Source organism: Lygodium microphyllum, chromosome 20, assembly GCF_053477565.2.
Source record: "Lygodium microphyllum isolate KBCC chromosome 20, Lygodium_microphyllum_v1.1.10, whole genome shotgun sequence".
Classification (NCBI taxonomy): domain Eukaryota; kingdom Viridiplantae; phylum Streptophyta; class Polypodiopsida; order Schizaeales; family Lygodiaceae; genus Lygodium; species Lygodium microphyllum.
Window position 1 is genome coordinate 125141709 of NC_141154.1, and position 19562 is coordinate 125161270.

At 43.5% G+C, this 19562-nt stretch overlaps 1 protein-coding gene across 1 annotated transcript in view; it reads right to left on the reverse strand.

Annotated features, from left to right (window-relative positions):
- Nucleotides 1–19262, reverse strand: part of LOC148019351 (TIP41-like family protein) — a 70374-nt gene extending 51112 nt beyond the window's left edge. The window contains exons 1-4 of the mRNA XM_087660996.1: nucleotides 19036–19262; nucleotides 5764–5949; nucleotides 5410–5503; nucleotides 3529–3630 (exon numbers count right to left, since the gene is read on the reverse strand). Coding sequence (XP_087517122.1) covers nucleotides 3529–3630; nucleotides 5410–5503; nucleotides 5764–5949; nucleotides 19036–19223 — 570 coding nt within the window. The 5' untranslated portion in view covers nucleotides 19224–19262. The remainder of the gene's footprint in view (nucleotides 1–3528; nucleotides 3631–5409; nucleotides 5504–5763; nucleotides 5950–19035) is intronic.
- Between the last annotated feature and the right edge of the window lie 300 nt (nucleotides 19263–19562).

The window sequence follows — 19562 nt, forward strand, 5'->3', positions numbered from 1 at the left end:
CCTTGCTCCGAAGATCTCAGCGTTTGGATCCTTGGAGGCTAAGAAATTGCAAATTTCTCTACTGTAAACCCTAACTTACAGTAAAAATTAGGGTTTAGCACCAGCCTCTGGAAGCGTGCTAGAAATTGGAAGCTCCAAGACTTGGATTCAACAAGACTGAAGGTGAATTTCAGCTAAGTTCAGGTGGAGGACTAGCGAGCCATTGAATTAGGGGCATTTCCATCATCTATGAAGTGGGTGAAGGTCAATTAAATGCCTGAATCAAGGGGCAAATCAAATTGAAGACTTGGTGGTCACTTTGGACAGCAAGGGGAGTTTGGATTGCAAAGGGGATCGGGAGAATCCCATTGTAAATCAAATTTTTCTTCAATAAAGCTAAAGAAATACCGAAAGAGGCGCCAATTTTGGGAACAATCGGGTGTGCATTGTCCAAGATCAGTAGGTAAATTTGTATTTTCAGATTTGCATTTATTGTTTGCTGCTGTAATTAAGTTGTAATCAAGGATTTAGAGCCCATCCATGGAAGGAAGGTTGGTTTCAGAACCAATGTGAGTCACCAGTTGTGAAGGCACTAGCACATACTCCTCAGCTCCACCAGACCATGTTAGATCATTAAGGACAGATGATGGATGATGACTATGGAGGAGGAGCTTGAATAAATAGGCAAAAATAATGCCATAAATGATGTCACGTCGGCCAGCAATAAATGCCATAAACACGATCAAAATGACAAATAAAAGATGCCTAAAATATCTAGAATGTGTCCAACCCTCTCTAGCATGCACAGACTCAACCATGAACTGACATATCTACTAACACAATAATGCTTGGGGTCTCCATAAAGGAAAAAATTGGTGGAAATCTATGATAATGATAGGCCGGCTCAATAGAACACCATTCAAATACAAGGTCTCTTAATCTAGCAAATGTTGATCGGTGCCCTTCCTCTTGCCTCTAAACTATCCAAACATCATATTTCAAATGGTTATTGTTTCTTTTGTATGACATTTGTGGAAACTTCTCGTCATGGGTTCCTTTCTTGTCAAGTGGCGAGGAAAGTTTGGTCACTCATGTCTGCCATTTGGTCCCGAGTGGTAGGGTTGTCAATGCCTCCAAAGGATTGAACATCCTAAGTTGTCACATCCTATGCAGCCCAATATGAAAGTGCTCTTCCAATGTCTACGCTTCTGGGGTTGTTGGTACATATGGACTGCGAAATGCATTCATTTTTTATTCCTCTTCAAGAGTGTATGTAGAGTTATATAGTCTACCTGAGAGGCCATCTTCATTGGTAGCTCCACATGATTGAGCTGGCAAATATTCTCTCAACACGATTTGCTTTCTTGGCACACTGCGGTTTATTCAGCTCGCCTATCGGTCATATAGTCCCTTTGTACTTTGGATCATGATGTATCTTTGTACTCTTGGTCATGCTGTATTTTTGAGATTATGTTTTGTTAATTAAAACAATTATCCTTCACCAAAAAATAAAATAAAAAGAGAGAGATTCCCCACATGCATACGCCTTTGCAAACATAAACATGGTAGAATCACCAAGGAACTGTTATGTGGCAAGTTTCTCTATTGTGAGGGAAATCGGTATAGCTAAGATGGGAGCAAAATACAATCCACCCCATATTGAGCTAAAACACGCTTTTTAACTGATTAGCATTCTTAAACAGCCCCAAAACACACTTAATTAATGAAAAACCCTAAAAAGGGGAGCAGTCCAAGAGAGTTTCAGTGGTCTCCCAAAAACCCTAATTCTTTGGGGCACCCTTCAACATTTATAAATAGACAAGCTGCCCCCATTCAACCTTATCGCTTTTTGCAAATTTCTCACCCTTGTGTGCAGATTTCAGCCATCAATCTACCTCTATGTGGCTGTCCAACCTTCGCGGCTGCTGCCACCTCTCCATCAGCCCTTGCAGTGCCCTGACGCCTTCCTCCAAGCTGTCGCCCACTACCTGACGCCATCTTCCGGGCTGCGTTTGGCATCTTCCAACCATTGCTAGCATTTTCATCACCTTCTGCAACTTGCGTTTGGTTCCAAACCAACCAAAGCGATAGTTCCTGCACATTCCAGCTGCTTGCGTTTGGTGTCTCTTCCTCCAAACGACAGGTGTTGGTGCTCCTCCTATACTAGTCGACATCCACAGCTTGTGTTTACACTCATCTGGCGGCCGCCTTCCATCTCCACAACTTCTCCTACTTGTGTTTGGTGCTCCAAGCCCTTCTATCATCATCGCTTTGCAGATTCCTCACTCCCACTGGTAGTCACAGACTTGGGATCCGTCTCAGGTGGACGTCACTCTCCGACACTTTGCTCTGCCCTTGAGTATCTGTACACTCTTACATTCATTAACAATATTCATTCACTTCAGAGTTGTGTTCTTCTCTCCCTTCTTCTATTTGTGTTTGAGTTTGGAGTTTTGCGTTTAGGGTTTGAGTTTTGTTTTCTATGTCTGTGTCTGTCTCTTTGTGTTTCTGTCATGGTTGTACACTCTGTGTTTCCTCAGTACCAACCCTAGTAGTTTTCTTCACACTCCAGCCTCAGAAGACCGAAAAAGAAGCACCTATAATCCAAGAACTTCACCCAAGAGAAAACCTATGAGGAAGAACAATAGACAAGGAGATCGTTAAGGGTGCCCAAATGTCTACCTCAAGAGAGAAGCCACTAGCTATGTATCCATGCCGGTGAGAATGAAGGCATGCCTAATCATAGGCCTCAAAAGAGAGAACACTATCCCATCTCTACGCTACACAAGATGTAAAGGCTCAACCACCGAGTCGTGGCTTGAGACATCCAAGGCTGCGAGGGAGGTACAATGCATAGATCTTGGGTAATCAATGGGCGAGCTAGCAGCTCAAGGCTGACCACCCAATCTGAGGGGAGATGAAGAAGGAAAAGGCTTTTCAACAAGGTGTGTGAAGGACCCATGATGAGTAGTAGCCCCCTCCAATATTGGAGGAATAAGATCCCCCTCTGAAGCCCCCTCTGATTCTCCCTTGGAAGGAGAGACAGAATCCAGAAACTTGTGAATCATGGCCTCTAGAGTGTCTGTTGAAGAGCAAATGACTGCCACAAGTACCAAAGAAGGCATCTGAGGGAGATGGACAGCATGAGAAGAGTTTTCTCTACTTCCTTAGAGACCTTGATCACTCACACTCCCACAATGCACAACCTCAAATCTTCGAAAATCCAGGCATTTCATTTCTTTTATTGCAGAGACTGATTGTATGCATACAAAGGTCCAAATTGTCACAGCAGTAAAACCCTGTTCCGCCCATACTTTTTACCAAACTGCTGAGGTTTTAGTTGACAATGGTTTTACTCCTTTCTTCCTTTTTCAAAGTCGTGACAGTGCAAAGCTCCCTGTTAAACAAGCACGAGTTTCAAGACATACATAGACTCAAAAGCGGCACATTGCTACAGCTTCTACATCCATATCAGAGCATTGACTTCAAACTGTGTCACAATAAATTAAATGGAAACATTTGTAGAATTCAGGATAGAGGTCACCAAACCTCATCAAAAAACAGGATTGGATCCCTTGCTTGCAATGCTACAAGATCTATACGATCTTCACATTCTGTCCACTTCAGTTTCAATCCATTAGCCTCCTTTGCCTGAAACAAGTAGTAAAATATTGTGTTCAAAGGTGAATCCATTGAACAGCAGTCAGATGGTCTCAAATCTCATTGCAAAGGGCTTGACACTTATACTAAAAACTTGCTCCACAATATCCAAAATTAATGGTATATAAAAAGCTTTGAGGATCAATAAAACACACACAAAAAAGAAAGGTAAACAAACTTTGAAAATTTTACATTTCATTTTATACACATAATTGAATACTAGTAGCCTGCACTTGTTTTGCAAGCATTATAGCATTAGGCAGCACAGCTTATCTGTGCTGAATTGACTAAATAAAGCATGAGACCAACTGGTAATGTTAGCAGACCCTTTTAAAGGATGTGTGGCATCTTACAATTTCTTTGCGCAAGTGTGTTACCGAAAAGAGGTACCCATAACAAATTGTGTAGCCTGAGAGCTTAGACTAGTGTTACCTGGGGTACTTTGGTAGACAATCGTCTGTCACTCAAGGTTGTAACTTGTCCTGCACTATAAGGCATGCCTCCTAATCTCATCCGCCCACTTGGACTACATGCCCTAGCTTCTGTTTGTATACTACAACACTCCAAATCTCTTCATGCCTCATTTTGTATATGGCTGTGGTCAGTGCACTGAATTCCATCTGTATCTTGCACCTCTGGTTATTTGCCATATTGGAGATGTAGTCATATGCCTTAAATGTCTGCTCCACAAAGTTCGCATCCATCTGTGGTGCTCCATAACCACAATATGTCGCTCTCTCTATTCAGGTATTCATAGATGACGACCATTATTGAGTTAGTCTCTTTGTGATAACAGCTTTGCCATCTATATAGACAAACACATACCCTCCTTCCTAGCCTTGAGATTCTGGTATATATTGCCACTTGGGCGGGTGAGATGTCATCCTCTGGATAAAGAATTTCTTGTTTCAGGGCTTACTCTTGCAAGGAAAGCTTTCCTCTTCTCCCAAGTCTTCAATGTGGCATACTAGCTCACTGGCCACTCCCAAGCCTGATTCCATGACCACTATGAGAGGAGTCACAATGAAACAGGCCAAACCTTGATGGTTTACGGGTTCCAAAAGACGATCCCGGCTCCATATGAGGATCTGAGAGTTCATTGCCAAACATCAGCAGAGGTGTCATAGACATTTCACTTTGAAGGAGACCAACTACACATTGGCAAGACCAATGACATGTTGGAGAGACCTACGAGAGAGCAGCAGGAAAAGACTATTACCACACCTTTCCAGTACTTTTCCTTTCATTTCAATTTTTCTAAACTCTACACAGAGTTGTATTTCATCAGATGTCATGTAACTTTGGAAAGAGGGAGAGAGATAGACACAGACATAGGCAGAGAAAGAAAGTTGAGTTCAAATGCAGATTCCCCTGATGTTCTTTGTACAAGACATTCAGTGACACAACATGTCAGTACGGCTGTGAATGAAGTCCTTGAGTACAGGGTTGTCCATTGTCTTAAATATTCTGCTACTCAGATGCTCAAAGGTGCTCAAGAATTGTTGAAAATCAACTGGACACAAAATTTTAGGAGTGTTGCAAGCATGCAAGTCAAGCACAAAAGTGCCACAACGATAGAGCTGCCTGTTATAAGATCCATACTACTAAAAAAACAGCATTTTGAGCATGCAAGGCAAAAATTAAAAATGGAAATAGCAGTAGATGCTCCCATGATGACATTCACAGTATCCATTGACCTTAGCTCACAAAGCGTATGAAGGTACAGGATGAGTTATTAACTTTTTGGAAAACACAGATCAGCATACAAACCTGCTCATTATCATCATTTTTCAATGTTTCACTGCCACTGTAAGGGGTAGTGAATGTATAGTCATAATCCAATATAATCTCTTGACTGGGCTTGCTGTTTCAAAAGACATCTTTGTAAGATAATAAATAGAGAATTCAAGACAGTTTTCTGGATCTAACTGAACCATCACTGACAATGGCAAAAAGATATACTTGACTTTCATCAAAGTTTCACTTAAATATGATATGCATCAAACTATTGAACTGTAAGTAAAACTGCTGCTTACGATCCTAGGAAACTAATGAACTGAATTTACAAAGTGAAATGGGATTCAGGCAAATATGTTAGTGGGATTATGATCAAAATCCTCAGACCTTCGAAATTTCCATTTGGCTGCAGCAGGAACCTCAACAGGAGGAAGAGTCTCTTCTTTCCATCCACATAGAGCATCATATGCATTGAAGAAAATACGAATTCCAGAGGCTGTGTGCACAAGCTCTAACACACTATCACCAAATACCATTTCAGGAAGGTGTGATGTTCCAAGTGCTTTCTCCCACCTGCCATTATGAAGCTCACATATCAAAGAGTACAACATGATTAAGGAAACTAATATAATGCTCAAAATAATATAAACACATATGAGCCTTACCTCATGCTTCAAACAAAAGAAGCACGAGAGAGGTTATGCAAGTGACCTTAGTATATACACATACTCATAAGATGACAAGGCTTAGAATGCAAACAAAAACATATCTTAATAACAACAGAACAGAGACATAGACATTAGTGCTAGGGTGAAAAATGTCATTCTCTGGTCTTCTTCCATAAGAATAACTGTTCTCATCCAAGACATCACACTTCCAAGCTTGGATGCTCAAGATAATAAATAAGAAATAATCCTAGAATCTTGAGTCTGGCTTCTCTAATGATTTCTTTGGCTACTATGAGTACTAGAAAGAAAGAAAGAAAGACAGCTATACTAACGTCTACAAAAGGCCAAATCAGCCTATGAGATCAAAATGTTACATCTGAAAAGTCAGGGAATTTTCCAAAGTCCCAAGATAGTTGTCATCTAATGCTATGACTAAGGAAGTGGAAAATGAACAATAAAGAATACATAGCTGATGAGTATAAAATTACTAGCTACATTGGCTGGTATATAAGGTGTTAGGGACTTGATTTTTCCCCATCAGATAATAATACAAGTCTCCTTTTATCTTCACCTCTCTCTCCAAGCTTTCATGGCTTCCTTCTCTCCCTTCCTGTCTTTCTCTCTCCTTTCCTAGTCTTTCTCTCTCCTCATCACTTTCTCTCTCTTCCTGCAGTCTTTCTCTCTCTTCTATACTCTCTCTCTCTCTCCTATCCTCTTCTTGACATCACGATGCGCCGAGCACTAGACACCCTAGCATACACTAGAACTTGGCCATGATTACTCGCTACTTTTACTAGCCGCATATTAAGACTATAGTTAAGTCTTATGTGCACGAGTGCTCACAGTGTCAACTTAATAAAGCTAAACAGCACAAATAAGTGGAAATATTGCATCTTTTACAAATTCCTAATAGAAAGTGAAGTAGCATTTCTATGGATTTTGTAGTAGGATTGCCCCATATAAATCGATGTCATGACGTAATCTGGGTTGTAGTTGACTGATTGATAAAAATTGCTCGATTCATTTCTACATAGACAACCATAAAAAGCCACGAGTCTGTTGAACTAATTGTTAAACATCTTTACACACTTTATGTTTTGCCTGATAAAATAGTCAATGACTAGGATCCTAAGTTCACTAGCCATTTCTAACAAACGGTTTTTCAAAACTAAAAACTTAATTGTCCATGTCGTCCTCGGAACATCATGAACCGATGGATAAAGCAAAAGGAAAAATTGAACTATGGAGGATATGTTGTGTGCATGTCTCCCATAGGCAATCTAATTAGGAGAAATATCATCCTCAAATTGAGTTTGCTCACAATAGTGCTAAGCATTCGGCTACTAGTTGTAGCCCATTTATGCTTATGTATGGTTATGAGCCGAGACCACCGATTGCCACAAAGCTCACAGGAGTGAAAATTCAATCCATAGTCGACTTTTTGCACAATATGCAAAAGATGTTAATGATTGCTAGGAAAAGAAGTAAAACAGCAAAGAATCATGCCACATTTTATACTGGTCAACATCTTACTCCTCGAGAGCTCCAAAAGGGCATATGGTTTTACCTTAAGGTCCCAAAGGACTCTAATTCAATGACTACTAGTCAGTATTATAAACTATCTTCAAGGTATTGTGGTCCTTTCCAAATTACCAAAAAGTTGATTAATATATCCTATGAGCTAAATTTACCTTTGAAAAATCTAAGTTCACCCTATCTTCCACATGAAACATTTGAAATAACGATTGGGACAAGATGAATTGATTGTTCCAATTGAGCAAGTCCCACTGCTCAAAGATACTGCTCATTATATTCCACTCAAACCCAACTTGGTTCTTGACCTTCGAACTAAACGATCCCATCGGACCTATTATCTTGAGTATTTGGTCAAGTGGAAAACCCACCCCAAGTCAAAATCTACTTGGGAGTTGATATGTTCATTGAAGAGTCGTTTTTCTCACTTTGTCCCTAAGGATATTGTTGAGAACAACAATCATTCATAAGGGGGGAAGTATTATGTCCTTGGACATCTGGATGGGCGCTAGTAGCATTGGTCACGATGGCCATTAAGTGACTTAGTGCAATTGCAATAAGGGCACTTCCGAGTTAACCAGATCCTATTTATAGGACTTAGGACCCTATAGGCTATTGTGCACATTCATTGTGTAATCGCTACTCTTGGACTCTTGGCCTGTTGGCCAATGCATCCATATACTAGGATAGTATGGGACACTGTCATAAGGACATGTATTTTTGAAACCTCATTTAACATGTGGATTAATTTTTAATCACATGATTAAGTAAATGTTGCAAAAGTGAGGTGCAATTGGGATTAAAGTAAATTTACGAGCCCGAGACCCGAAGAAATTACGAGATGTCAAAGGCAAAAGTTACTATAAGTTATGCTGCATAGGTACTTGGTGGTATCTAGTGTCAGTTGTTGGCCTAAGTCATCCCTTTGGCCATAAGTGTCAGTTGGTGACACTAGAAAAGTGGCCTTTAATGGTACCTAAAGCCAATCTGATCGTCAAAGATGGTGCAAAGACACTCGGGAATTGAAGTTTCCTAGCCAATTTAATTATTGGCCAGTCAGATTATTTTTTGGGGCACCGAAATAATTATTAGATTAATTTTCAGTATTTAAAGATTAAAAAATAATATTTAATTATGAAAAATGCTGAAAAAACCATTTCGGAAGGCTGCCACTTGTCAAAAATGCCCATGCAAGACTAAAAAACGTCTTTAGAGATCGGAGAGAGGCATTTTTATAAATTCAGTCTACAAAAGAGAGGAAGGAGAGGCTACTGGTCTGATTTGCAGCCATTGGAGGACCTTTCTGAGGCAGTCAGGGGCAGAAGAAGGCCAATCAACAGTAAGTGATAGCATCTACAGTATGTTGAGACAGGGCAGCAGCAGTAAATGACTGAAAATCAGTCAAATGCAGCTTCTGCCCTACCGAGTGTCATGAGGACATGTATTTTTGAAACCTCACTTAACATGTGGATTAATTTTTAATCACATGATTAAGTAAATATTGCACATGTGAGGTGCAACTGGGATTAAAGTAAATTTACGAGCCCTGGACCCAAAGAAATCACGAGATGTCAAAGGCAAAAGTTGCTATATGGTATGCTACATAGATACTTGGTAGTATCTGGTGCCAGTTGTTGGCCTAAGTCATCCATTTGGACATAAGTGTCAATTGTTGGTGACATTAGAGAAGTGGTGTTTAATGGTACCTAACGCCAATCTGATAGTTAGAGATGGCACAAAGACACTCAGGAATGGAAGTTGCCTAACCAAATTAATTATTGGTCAGTCAAATTATTTTTCAGGACACCGAAATAATTATTAGATTAATTTTCAGTATTTAAAGGCTGAAAATTAATATTTAATTATGAAAAATGCTGAAAAAACCATTTGGGAAGGTTGCCACTTGTCAAAAATGCCCATACAAGACTGAAAAACGTCTTTAGAGACTAGAGAGAGGCATTTTTATAAATTCAGCTTGCAAGAGAGAGGGAGGAGAGACTACTAGTCTAATTTGCAGCCATTGGAGGACCTTCTTAGGCAACCGGGGGAGAAAAAGACCAATCAACACTAGGTGACAACATCTACAAGCTGTTGAGACAGGGCAACAGCAGTAAATGACTGATTTTCTTCAATTCTTTGCATCTACATGCTATTGTGGTAGGGCGGCAGCTACATTTGACTGATTTTCAGTCATTCTTCGCAACAAAACTCTGAATTTTCTCTCTCTACAGCTTTCCTTTTCATCTTCCAACCATTTCACAGTCTTGCTCCAAAGATCTCAGCATTTGGAACCTTGGAGGCTGAGAAATTTCAGATTTCTATGCTGTAAACCCTAATCTGCCAGAAATTAGGGTTTAGCAACAGCCTCGAGAAGCGTGCCAAAAATTGAAAGCTCCAAGACTTGGATTCAACAAGGCTAAAGCTATTTTTAGCCTATTCAAGTGGAGGGACCAGCAAATAATTAAATTTGGAGCATTTTCCATCTCCATCAAAGTGGGTAAAGGCCAATTGATTACCCAAATCAAGGGGCAAATCAGATTAAAGACTTGCTAGTGATTTTGTACAACAAGGGGAGTTGGAATGCCGAAAGGGATTGGAAGAATCCCATTGTAAATCAACTTCTTCTTCAATAAAGCTAAAGAAATACCGAAAGGGGCGCCAATTTTGGGGCCAATCGGGTGTGCATTATCCAAGATCAGTAGGTAAATTTGTATTTTCAGATTTGCATTGATTGTATGCTGATGTAATTAAGTTGTAATTAGGGAATTACCACCCTATCTGAGGAGGAAGGTTGGTTTTAGACACCAACCCTTGGGATATGGTCATGACCGAAGTGATGCTAGCTCCCAAGCTCGAGGCTGAGCCCGTTTGGCTCTATGGTTGGGAGGTGAGTCTAATGTCCAGTCCCTTTTATTCCTAGATATGGCTTGTGTCATGTCTCTCGTGCAAGTTGGATTCTAGGGGGCGTTTCACCAAATGTATTTATAATAAGAGCATCTACAAGGCATGCATCAATTGATCCTCCCAAGCAATAAGAGTATCTACAAGGCATTTATCAATTGATCTTCCCAAGTGACAATGCATTGTTGAGGCTACTTGGGACCCACAAAGAAAGTTGATATTGTTGTTGTATCCTTCTTTTTCATGATTAAATCGTGTTTCATGCTAGGTCAAAATAAATCAAAGCAATGTGCAAAAAGATTAGGGAGTATGGCCCAATTTATGCTCCTCCTTCAGCAAAGACTATGCATACCATATTACTTGACAAGGAAAGGCAAGTGGTGGAGCAAGCAACTGAGAAAACCAAGCATGCACAGCAAAAGAATGATAGGTCACTCATTCCAAATGGATCAAGTGACTCGTGCAAGAGGCCTATTCATGGGGCGGTCACTTACTCTCGAGGTGAGATGTACTTCATTTCATCTCATGATGCTTCAGGAATAGAAAAGTCAATCAATACACTTGTTGCTGAGTGGGCAGATGCAGTGGAGTTTATTGGCAAAAAACTTAGTGTGGAATTTGCTATTGATGGTAGACCGCAAATAGATCAACATGCATTGCTTTACAAAACATCCATCCTCATATTATTGTTTCTTACTACATAGCTTGTTGTATGAATAACTTGCTAAAAGATATTGAAATGTTGCAATGGATAAAGCCTATTGTGAATAACACAAATTTGATGTGCTAAATTTGTCAAAAAAGGATGCAAAATGAAGTGTATATGTAACGTATATCATGGCTGCACATCATGGCTGGAACGTATATCAACTTAACATTAAGATTGCTTTCTTACATGGTGACTTGAATCAGGAAGTCTATGTCAGCCAGCCACCAGGGTTTGTAAAGGAGGGTATGGAAAAGAAAATCTACCAGCTACGAAAAGACTTGTATGGGCTGAAACAAGCACCACGAGCATGGTACAAGAAGATTCAATCTTACTTGATTAGCCTAGGCTTTCAAAACAGCCCAATTGAGAGCACCCTTTATATTAGACAAGAAGGGCATGCTTTCCTCATTCTGATCTTGTCACCAGCATCTCCAGCCTGTGTTTCACCTATGTATTCCGCTGCTGATGGACAGCCAACTGACATCATCATCATGTCATCATTTGCTGCCAGATTGAGCTGTGTTTTCAGCCTACACACCCTATTTTTGTGGCCCAAAGCACTACGCTTCGCTCCCCCACTCTATCCACATTATCATCATTCCCAATGGACTGCTACTGCTGTGTTTTGGGATCCATCCTGAGCACAACACAACCTTGGAATTGTTATTGGCATCTTCAACACCACTCGCAGCTCACCTCTGCTGCAGTCCTAGAAACACAAAGGTTCAAGGCCCCATGTATAACTTTCACCTCTATACACTATCAATTTCATTGAGCATTCATCGGATTGTGTTCATTGGGTTGTCCTACCATCTATGTGTCAGAGTGCAGCGGTGCGGAAGCGTAGGACTGAGAGAGAGAGAACGCAGAGAGAAAAGGGAGAGAAAGAGACAGTGTACAATGAAGATCTGCTGTATCAAGAATGCTGAATACAAAGATATACACGGGCGCAGTGCGCTGGACTGCGTGTCTCCACCTCGACGATGCGACCTGCTGTCCACCTCGAAGTCTGCTGCAGTCTGCACTGTCTGCTGTCTGAAATCTGCGAACAGAGACAGAAATCTGCACGGCACCGGTCTGTAATCTGCGACAGAGAAGAGTGTATAGACTGCTGGAAACGTCGGCAATAAATAGGCGAAAAACCACCTAGAACGGGGCTCCAAAATAGGGCGCAGCCTGGAATAAATCCGCTGCAGGCAGTCGGACTGCCACGTGGCAGTCCGACTGCTGCAGGTCCGACTGCAGCAGTCCGACTGGACTGCACCAGGCTGAAACCTGCCTGGCTGTGATCTCTCTAACACCCCCTCTCAGAGCCTGGGCAGGGCAGAAGCCTGAGGGATCTGGAATGTTGCCGAAGTAGAGCCTGAGGAAGCGCCTTCGTAAACAAATCCGCAAGATTGTCCTCCGTCTTGCAATACTCCACAGTGATGGTCTCATCCAGAAGCTTTTCTCGGATGAAGTGGTACTGGATCTCAATGTGCTTCGTCCGGGCATGAAAAACAGGATTTCTTGCCAAGGCAATGCAACTCTCATTGTCACATCGCAGCAATGTAGGACGAGTCTGGGGGCACCCAAGCTCCTCCAACAATCTCCGAAGCCACACAACCTCGCATGTGGTGGAAGATGCGGCCCGATACTCCGCCTCAGTAGACGAAAGGGCTACCGTGGGCTGCTTCTTGCTACTCCATGAAATAACACCTGCACCCAAAGTAAAGCAGTAACCTGTTGTAGACCGCCTGTGGTCCACGTCACCGGCCCAATCCGAGTCGCTCCAACCTGCAAGTACAAGATCTGACCCATCTGTCCCTGCGGGGTAATGAATCCCCAAATCAGACGTCCCCCTCAGATACCGAAGTATCCTTTGAGCAGCCTGCCAATGCACCGTCTTAGGTTCACTCATGAACCCTGCCAAGAGCCCAACAGCAAAACATAGATCAACCCTCGTGTTGAGAAGCCAAATCAAGGACCCTATCAACTGTCGATAGCGGGAAGCATCCGCCAAAGGAGAAGCTGAGTGGGAAGTGGCCTTCCAGTTCGGATCCATAGGAGTAGAGAGGGCCCGACAATCTTCCATCTCAAAAGACACCAAGAGCTCCTGTACATATCTCTGTTGGGAGAGAAAGATCCCCCTCTGAGACTGATAAATCTCATGGCCTAAAAAGAAATGGAGTAGCCCCAAATCCGTCATCTCGAACGTCCGATGTAAAGCTGACTTTGTCTCCTTGACCTGCTGTGCATCATCACCTGTGACAATCAAATCATCAACACATAATACAAACAGCACACAACCATCCTCGGAAGTGTGAACATACAGCTGCGGATCGGCCTTGGACCGCCGATATCCCAACTGAGTCTGGAGGAACGAATCAATCTTCTCGTTCCAAGCTCGCGGGGCCTGCTTGAGACCATACAGGGCCTTCTTCAACCTATAGACTTTCCCATCTGAAGAACCAAAACCAGGAGGCTGCTCAACGTAGATCTCCTCCTTCAAATCACCATTCAGGAAGGCCGACTTCACATCCAGCTGATAAACAGGCCATCTCCTATGGCCAGCCAAAGCAAGAACAACTCTAATGGTTGCCATACGAGCTGTAGGGGCAAAGGTGTCATGACAGTCAATCCCTGGGCGCTGGGCAAAACCCTTAGCAACAAGGCGAGCCTTGTGCTTATCCAAAGTACCATCACTGAGATATTTGGTCTTGAAGACCCACTTGACTCCAATCACCTTCTTCTTCGGGGGGCGTGGCACAAGTGACCAAGTGCCATTCCTCTCAATAGCCTCCAACTCAGCTTCCATAGCTTTCTTCCATGGAGCGGACTGTAAAGCCTCCTTCACGGAGGTGGGCTCTCGATCCTCCATAACTCGGGACATCAAACAATAATTGGAGCAAACAAGCTCCGAAGAATGCGCCTGGTGCCTCCGTGACCGCCGCGGACCATCCTGTAGTCCCCACTCCTCAGGAACCCCCTCGATCCCTGAATCACGGAGTGTGTCACGGGCCCAGCGAGGAGAAGGCCGAACCTCCCCTCGTCGTTCTCCATCAGTAGAAGACTCTGGAATGTCCACCGGTGGTAACTCCTCAGAAGGATCCGGTGGAACAATAGACTCTGTGTCAGAAACAGAATCATAATCAAATGGCACAGGCTCCAGTGGAACTGTAGAAGGAGCCAAACTCTCCCCTGGATCTCCAAGAACGGGATGCTCCTCACCCGTTGAAGAAACCGGAACCTCCACAAACCGCACATCACGGCTAGTATATACATCCCGCTTGACGGGATCATACAGTCGGTAGCCTTGGGACTGGGAGCTGTAGCCAACAAATACCTGTTTTCGGGAAGCCGCTTCAAATTTGTCACGGTGAGCCTTGGGAATGTGAACATAGGCATCACACCCAAAGACCCGAAAGTAAGAAACATCTGGCTTCGTCCCAAAATAAGCCTCAAATGGAGTCATCCCTTCCACGGCCGAAGTAGGGGATCGATTAAGGATGTGGACTGCAGTAGCCACAGCCTCGGCCCACAGAACCTGAGGGGTCTGTCGGTGCTCCATCATGGTGCGCGCCATCTCGATCACACTGCGGTTCTTCCGTTCTAGAATACCATTTTCTTGAGGAGTATTGGTATTGGCAAACTCCTGGTGAATTCCTCTATCTGCACAAAACCGAGCAAATTCATTAGACACAAATTCACCTCCCTTGTCGGATCGCAAGGTCTTCAACTTCCGGCCTGATCGGTTCTCCTCAAAGAGAAGTCAATCCTTGAAGTGCGAGAAAGCTTCTGACTTTAGTGCCAAAAAGTAGGCCCATGTCATCCTGCTGTAGTCATCCACGATCAGCATGAAGTACGAGCTCCCACGCAGGGACTCATTCCTCATAGGGCCACATAGATCCGTAGATACTAGCTCCATCGGTGAAGTAGACCGCCGCGAAGCTGTGTGGGGAATGGCATCCCGATGCTGCTTCCCCCGTATGCAGGAGACACATGGCTGCTGGCTCACCACTATATCCGGCAACCCTCGAACAAGCTGTCCACGTGACGCCTTCCGAAGATAGTCATAGTTCAGGTGACCAAACCGAGCATGCCATAACTCAGACTGTGACTGTGAGGTAAGAAGAAGAGAAGAGAGGGCAGTGGAAGACTTCAGTTTGTAAATGCCGTTCTCCTCATATCCAGATGATAGAACCTTCCTCAATTCACGATCAAGGACTCGCACAGTAGAACTGTTAAATTCCACCAAAAGACCAAGGGAGCAAATCTTATGAACTGAAAGGAGATGGTACCCCAATCCTGGTACATGCAAGACCTCTGAAGTATGGGTGCCACCTCGTCCATCCGGAATAAGCTGCATCTTACCCCGACCTGCAATAGAAACTGAAGAGCTGTCTCCAATGAGAACCTGCCCACGCGAAGGTCGCAGCTGGGCAACACCATCTGATGAAGGAGTCATGTGCCGTGAGGCACCACTATTAATAATCCACTCTCGAGATTGGGGAGCCGCCATCGCAGCATCAGAAGCATTCGGTGAAGCGTCCTCAATGACAACTAAATGTAGAAATGCAGCTGATGAGGGTGCAGCCACCGCTCCAGAATCCTTGGTTTCCTTCTTCTTGGTGTCCTTCGAGTCTTTGTCAGGGCAATCCTTCTTCCAATGGCCAGTCTTTCCACAAATATGGCATGTGGAGTCTTTGTCCTTGTCCTTCTCCTTGTCCTTCTTGGACTTGTTATCCCCCTTCTTCTTCTTTTGGTCCTTCCCCTTCTTCTGAGAGGCTTGACCTGTCAACGCCTCCGTCTTGGAAGCATTCTGTCCCTTTAACTGTTCCTCTTGGTCCAGGACCATAGGAACCAACTCTTCCCACCGAAGAGTAGACTCTCGCCCCGAAGCAATAAGGGCAGAGTAAAATGTACCGAATCGTGGCGGCAACTGGGACAAGAGTGTAATCGCCATGTCTTCGGAGGAAATTGGCTTCCCCGCATTCTGAACCTGCATCTGTAGCTACCTTAGCTTGTTAATGTGTTCCCTTAGCAAAGAAGACTTATTGACGGACAAGGTCCGCATCTGTACCTCCAAAGAAACCCTCTTCATCAGGGTCATCCGATTGTACATTTGATCAAGCTCCAGCCATATCTCACGAGCCACCGTCAAGTGCTCGATGTGAGCGATCACGGCTGTAGTGCATGATAGAAAGAGAAAGGATCGAATCCTGGCATTCAGTTTATCCCAGTGAGACTGGGCCCTGGACAACTCCGCACGAGCATCAGAAGAGAGTTTGGACTCATCTCTTACCGAAGGCCGGTCAATATCTTCATGTACCAACTCCGCCAAATCATAGGACTCTAGGATGGCCAACATCATAACGCGCCAAATGCGGTAGTTGTCGCCGTCGAGCTTCTGATCTGTAGGAAGAGCCGGTAAGACAGGCACCTTCCGGTCCATAATCGCCTGGAACTCCAAGTCCATCTCTGTAGACATCTTCACCTGCAATGCCTTCTCAAACGCAAAAGCAGCCCCCTCTGACTGGGTAAACTCAGCCTGCTAAGGCTCTTCCGCGTCCCGAAGCTTCTTCACCCGCCGGAGGCGATGAAAAAGCAAAACCTGCACTTTTAGGTTGAAAACTCAAACTTCCTCCGCGTCAAACAGCAGTAAACAGCAGCAAATCCACCACCTGTACTCCTTTCCTGTGCGCCCACACTCGTTTCAGCCTTGTTCCAAGGCGCAGCCCTCCTGTCTGCCCTTAAACGCAAAAAACGCAAATTTGTGTCGCGATGGAAACTCCTTTTCAGGTTGATTCTTCGCTTAGTCAGCCCTCAAACACTGCTCTGATACCATGTCAGAGTGCAGCGGTGCGGAAGCGTAGGACTGAGAGAGAGAAAACGCAGAGAGAAAAGGGAGAGAAAGAGACAGTGTACAATGAAGATCTGTTGTATCAAGAATGCTGAATACAAAGATATACACGGGCGCAGTGCGCTGGACTGCGTGTCTCTACCTCGACGATGCGACCTGCTGTCCACCTCGAAGTCTGCTGCAGTCTGCACTGTCTGCTGTCTGAAATCTGCGAACAGAGACAGAAATCTGCACGGCACCGGTCTGTAATCTGCGACAGAGAAGAGTGTATAGACTGCTAGAAACGTCGGCAATAAATAGGCGAAAAACCACCTAGAACGGGGTGCCAAAATAGGGCGCAGCCTGGAATAAATCCGCTGCAGGCAGTCGGACTGCCACGTGGCAGTCCGACTGCTGCAGGTCTGACTGCAGCAGTCCGACTGGACTGCACTAGGCTGAAACCTGCCTGGCTGTGATCTCTCTAACACTATGTTCCTCTATGTTTGCCCTAGCATTCCTTTACAATACCCTAACCACCCAAATCTGTCGACATTGGGTAACTGGGATAGAGCAAGCATAGCAATGAGAGTACCTAATAAGCATGCAAGGTGAAGAGGCCTCTTGAACATGCACACACACATGCGCGCACACACACACACAAAGCATGAATCCTAGACATAGTAACATGGGATGACCATTTTCTAGCTACCCATCCCCATACCAACCTAGTCCCATCCCCACGTTAGAGCCCCTTCTCATGAAGACAAGGGATGGCAATTCCTCTCCATCCCCATTCCCATTCCTGTCCCAAGTTACTATGATCCTAGAAGTTGTCTTGCCAAAGATGTCCATGGCTTGACAAACAAGTAAGATGAAATCTAGCTAATCTAAGAAGGTGAAAGCAAGGATCTTGGTTACAAAGCAAAGAAATGCAGCAATCAACCCACCAAGAAATGAAACCACAAACATGCAAGATGGCAGGATGCTGCCCCCATTTAAGGGGGGAAATGTGAAAGTTGAGGGAGGTTGCACAAGTCCCCACCCTAGGAGCCAACAAGGACAGAACTAGAGGATGAAAACAAAAAGTGTTGAAGACTGAATTTGCCGATGTACTCTATACTAAAGTTTGGGAGAATCTATGCAAATGTTTATGATGCAAGCCAAACATATCCATGACTACATGCTTACATTCAAGACGTCTCTTACTGAGCTTCAATTCTCAAAAGCTTCCATTGTAGTTTGACATTATAGACATTGGGCACCATTTTCTTCCTCTTCTTTGGAGTTTAGGGAGGTGGGAGCGAGTTCTTTTTTCCTAGAGAGAGATGGACATCTAATGTCTATTAGAAACCAAAATGTTGAGTTGAACCGGTCTATGCTATGTCTCATCGTGGATAAACAAAGTGAAATATGAATAAACAAGAGATAATGCATCAATGTATACAAGAGCTCTTAACTCTCCTACCATCTTCATAGGGTTATGGTGCACATATCTTAGGCCCTCTATGATATATTTGCTAAAGTGAAACTCGTCAACACCATAGCTCTATCTATTGACACACGAGAGAGAGAGAGAGAGAGAGAGAGAGAGAAAGAGAGAGAGAGAGAGAGAGAGAAAGAGAGAGAGAGAGAGAGAGAGAGAGAGAGAGACCCTCCCTAGGGAGGACTTGATTTCTTGGCACACTGCAATTTCATTTCTTCTGTCCCCTTTGCCGTGACTTTTGTATTCCTTATGTGATATGATATGATATAAATATCCATTACTTTTTTTCTTAAAAAAAGAGAGTAGTTTTTTTGGTCAAGCTTAACATTTCATTAGCTCTTGGCCTTTTAAATACTATTTCAAGACCTCTCTCTGAGGTTCTACACTCTGCCTATAAAATCTAGGATCTAGAATTAGATTTATCCATGAAGAACAGAGTTGTCATAACACCCATGATTAGGTTTCCTGGTTGGATAAATTGCAAGCAAAGCCAGCTACAAGCACGCAGAGGCTTCTTATATGGCGTGGTAGGGCAAGGGCTTACTGGTCAACAGCATCCATTTTGAGGATGGAGCGCTTCTTGGCTTCGATGGTCCATCCACCCACAGAGATCCCTCGGTGAGTGTGCCCGCCAAACAGACAGCCGCCGGCTCTCTGAAGGGCCAGCTGCCGCTGCTTCTCTTCGTCTGCAGCTTCTACGCCCCCACGCTCGCGTTCGCGCTCGCTCGCCATTTCATATGAGTAGAGATCTGTTGTTGTTTGTTGCTTGCTTACAAAGACGGTACTAACATTAATTAACATTAACATTAACATAAGTATTAATTAGATCTTTGATATTACTTTCATCTTAAAGATCATCGCATGCCTTCCCATGGCATAAATAATTACCCTGGCTTTTTGTAATGTGTATTTTCTTCACCTTTTCATGGTAATTTTTCATCGGGATTATCCTGCATTTCACCCAAGGTGAGTAAAGATCTGTTGTTGTTTGTTGTTTGCTTACAAAGATTTTACTAACGTTAATTAACATAAGTATTAATTAGATATTTGATTTTACTTTGATCTTGAAGA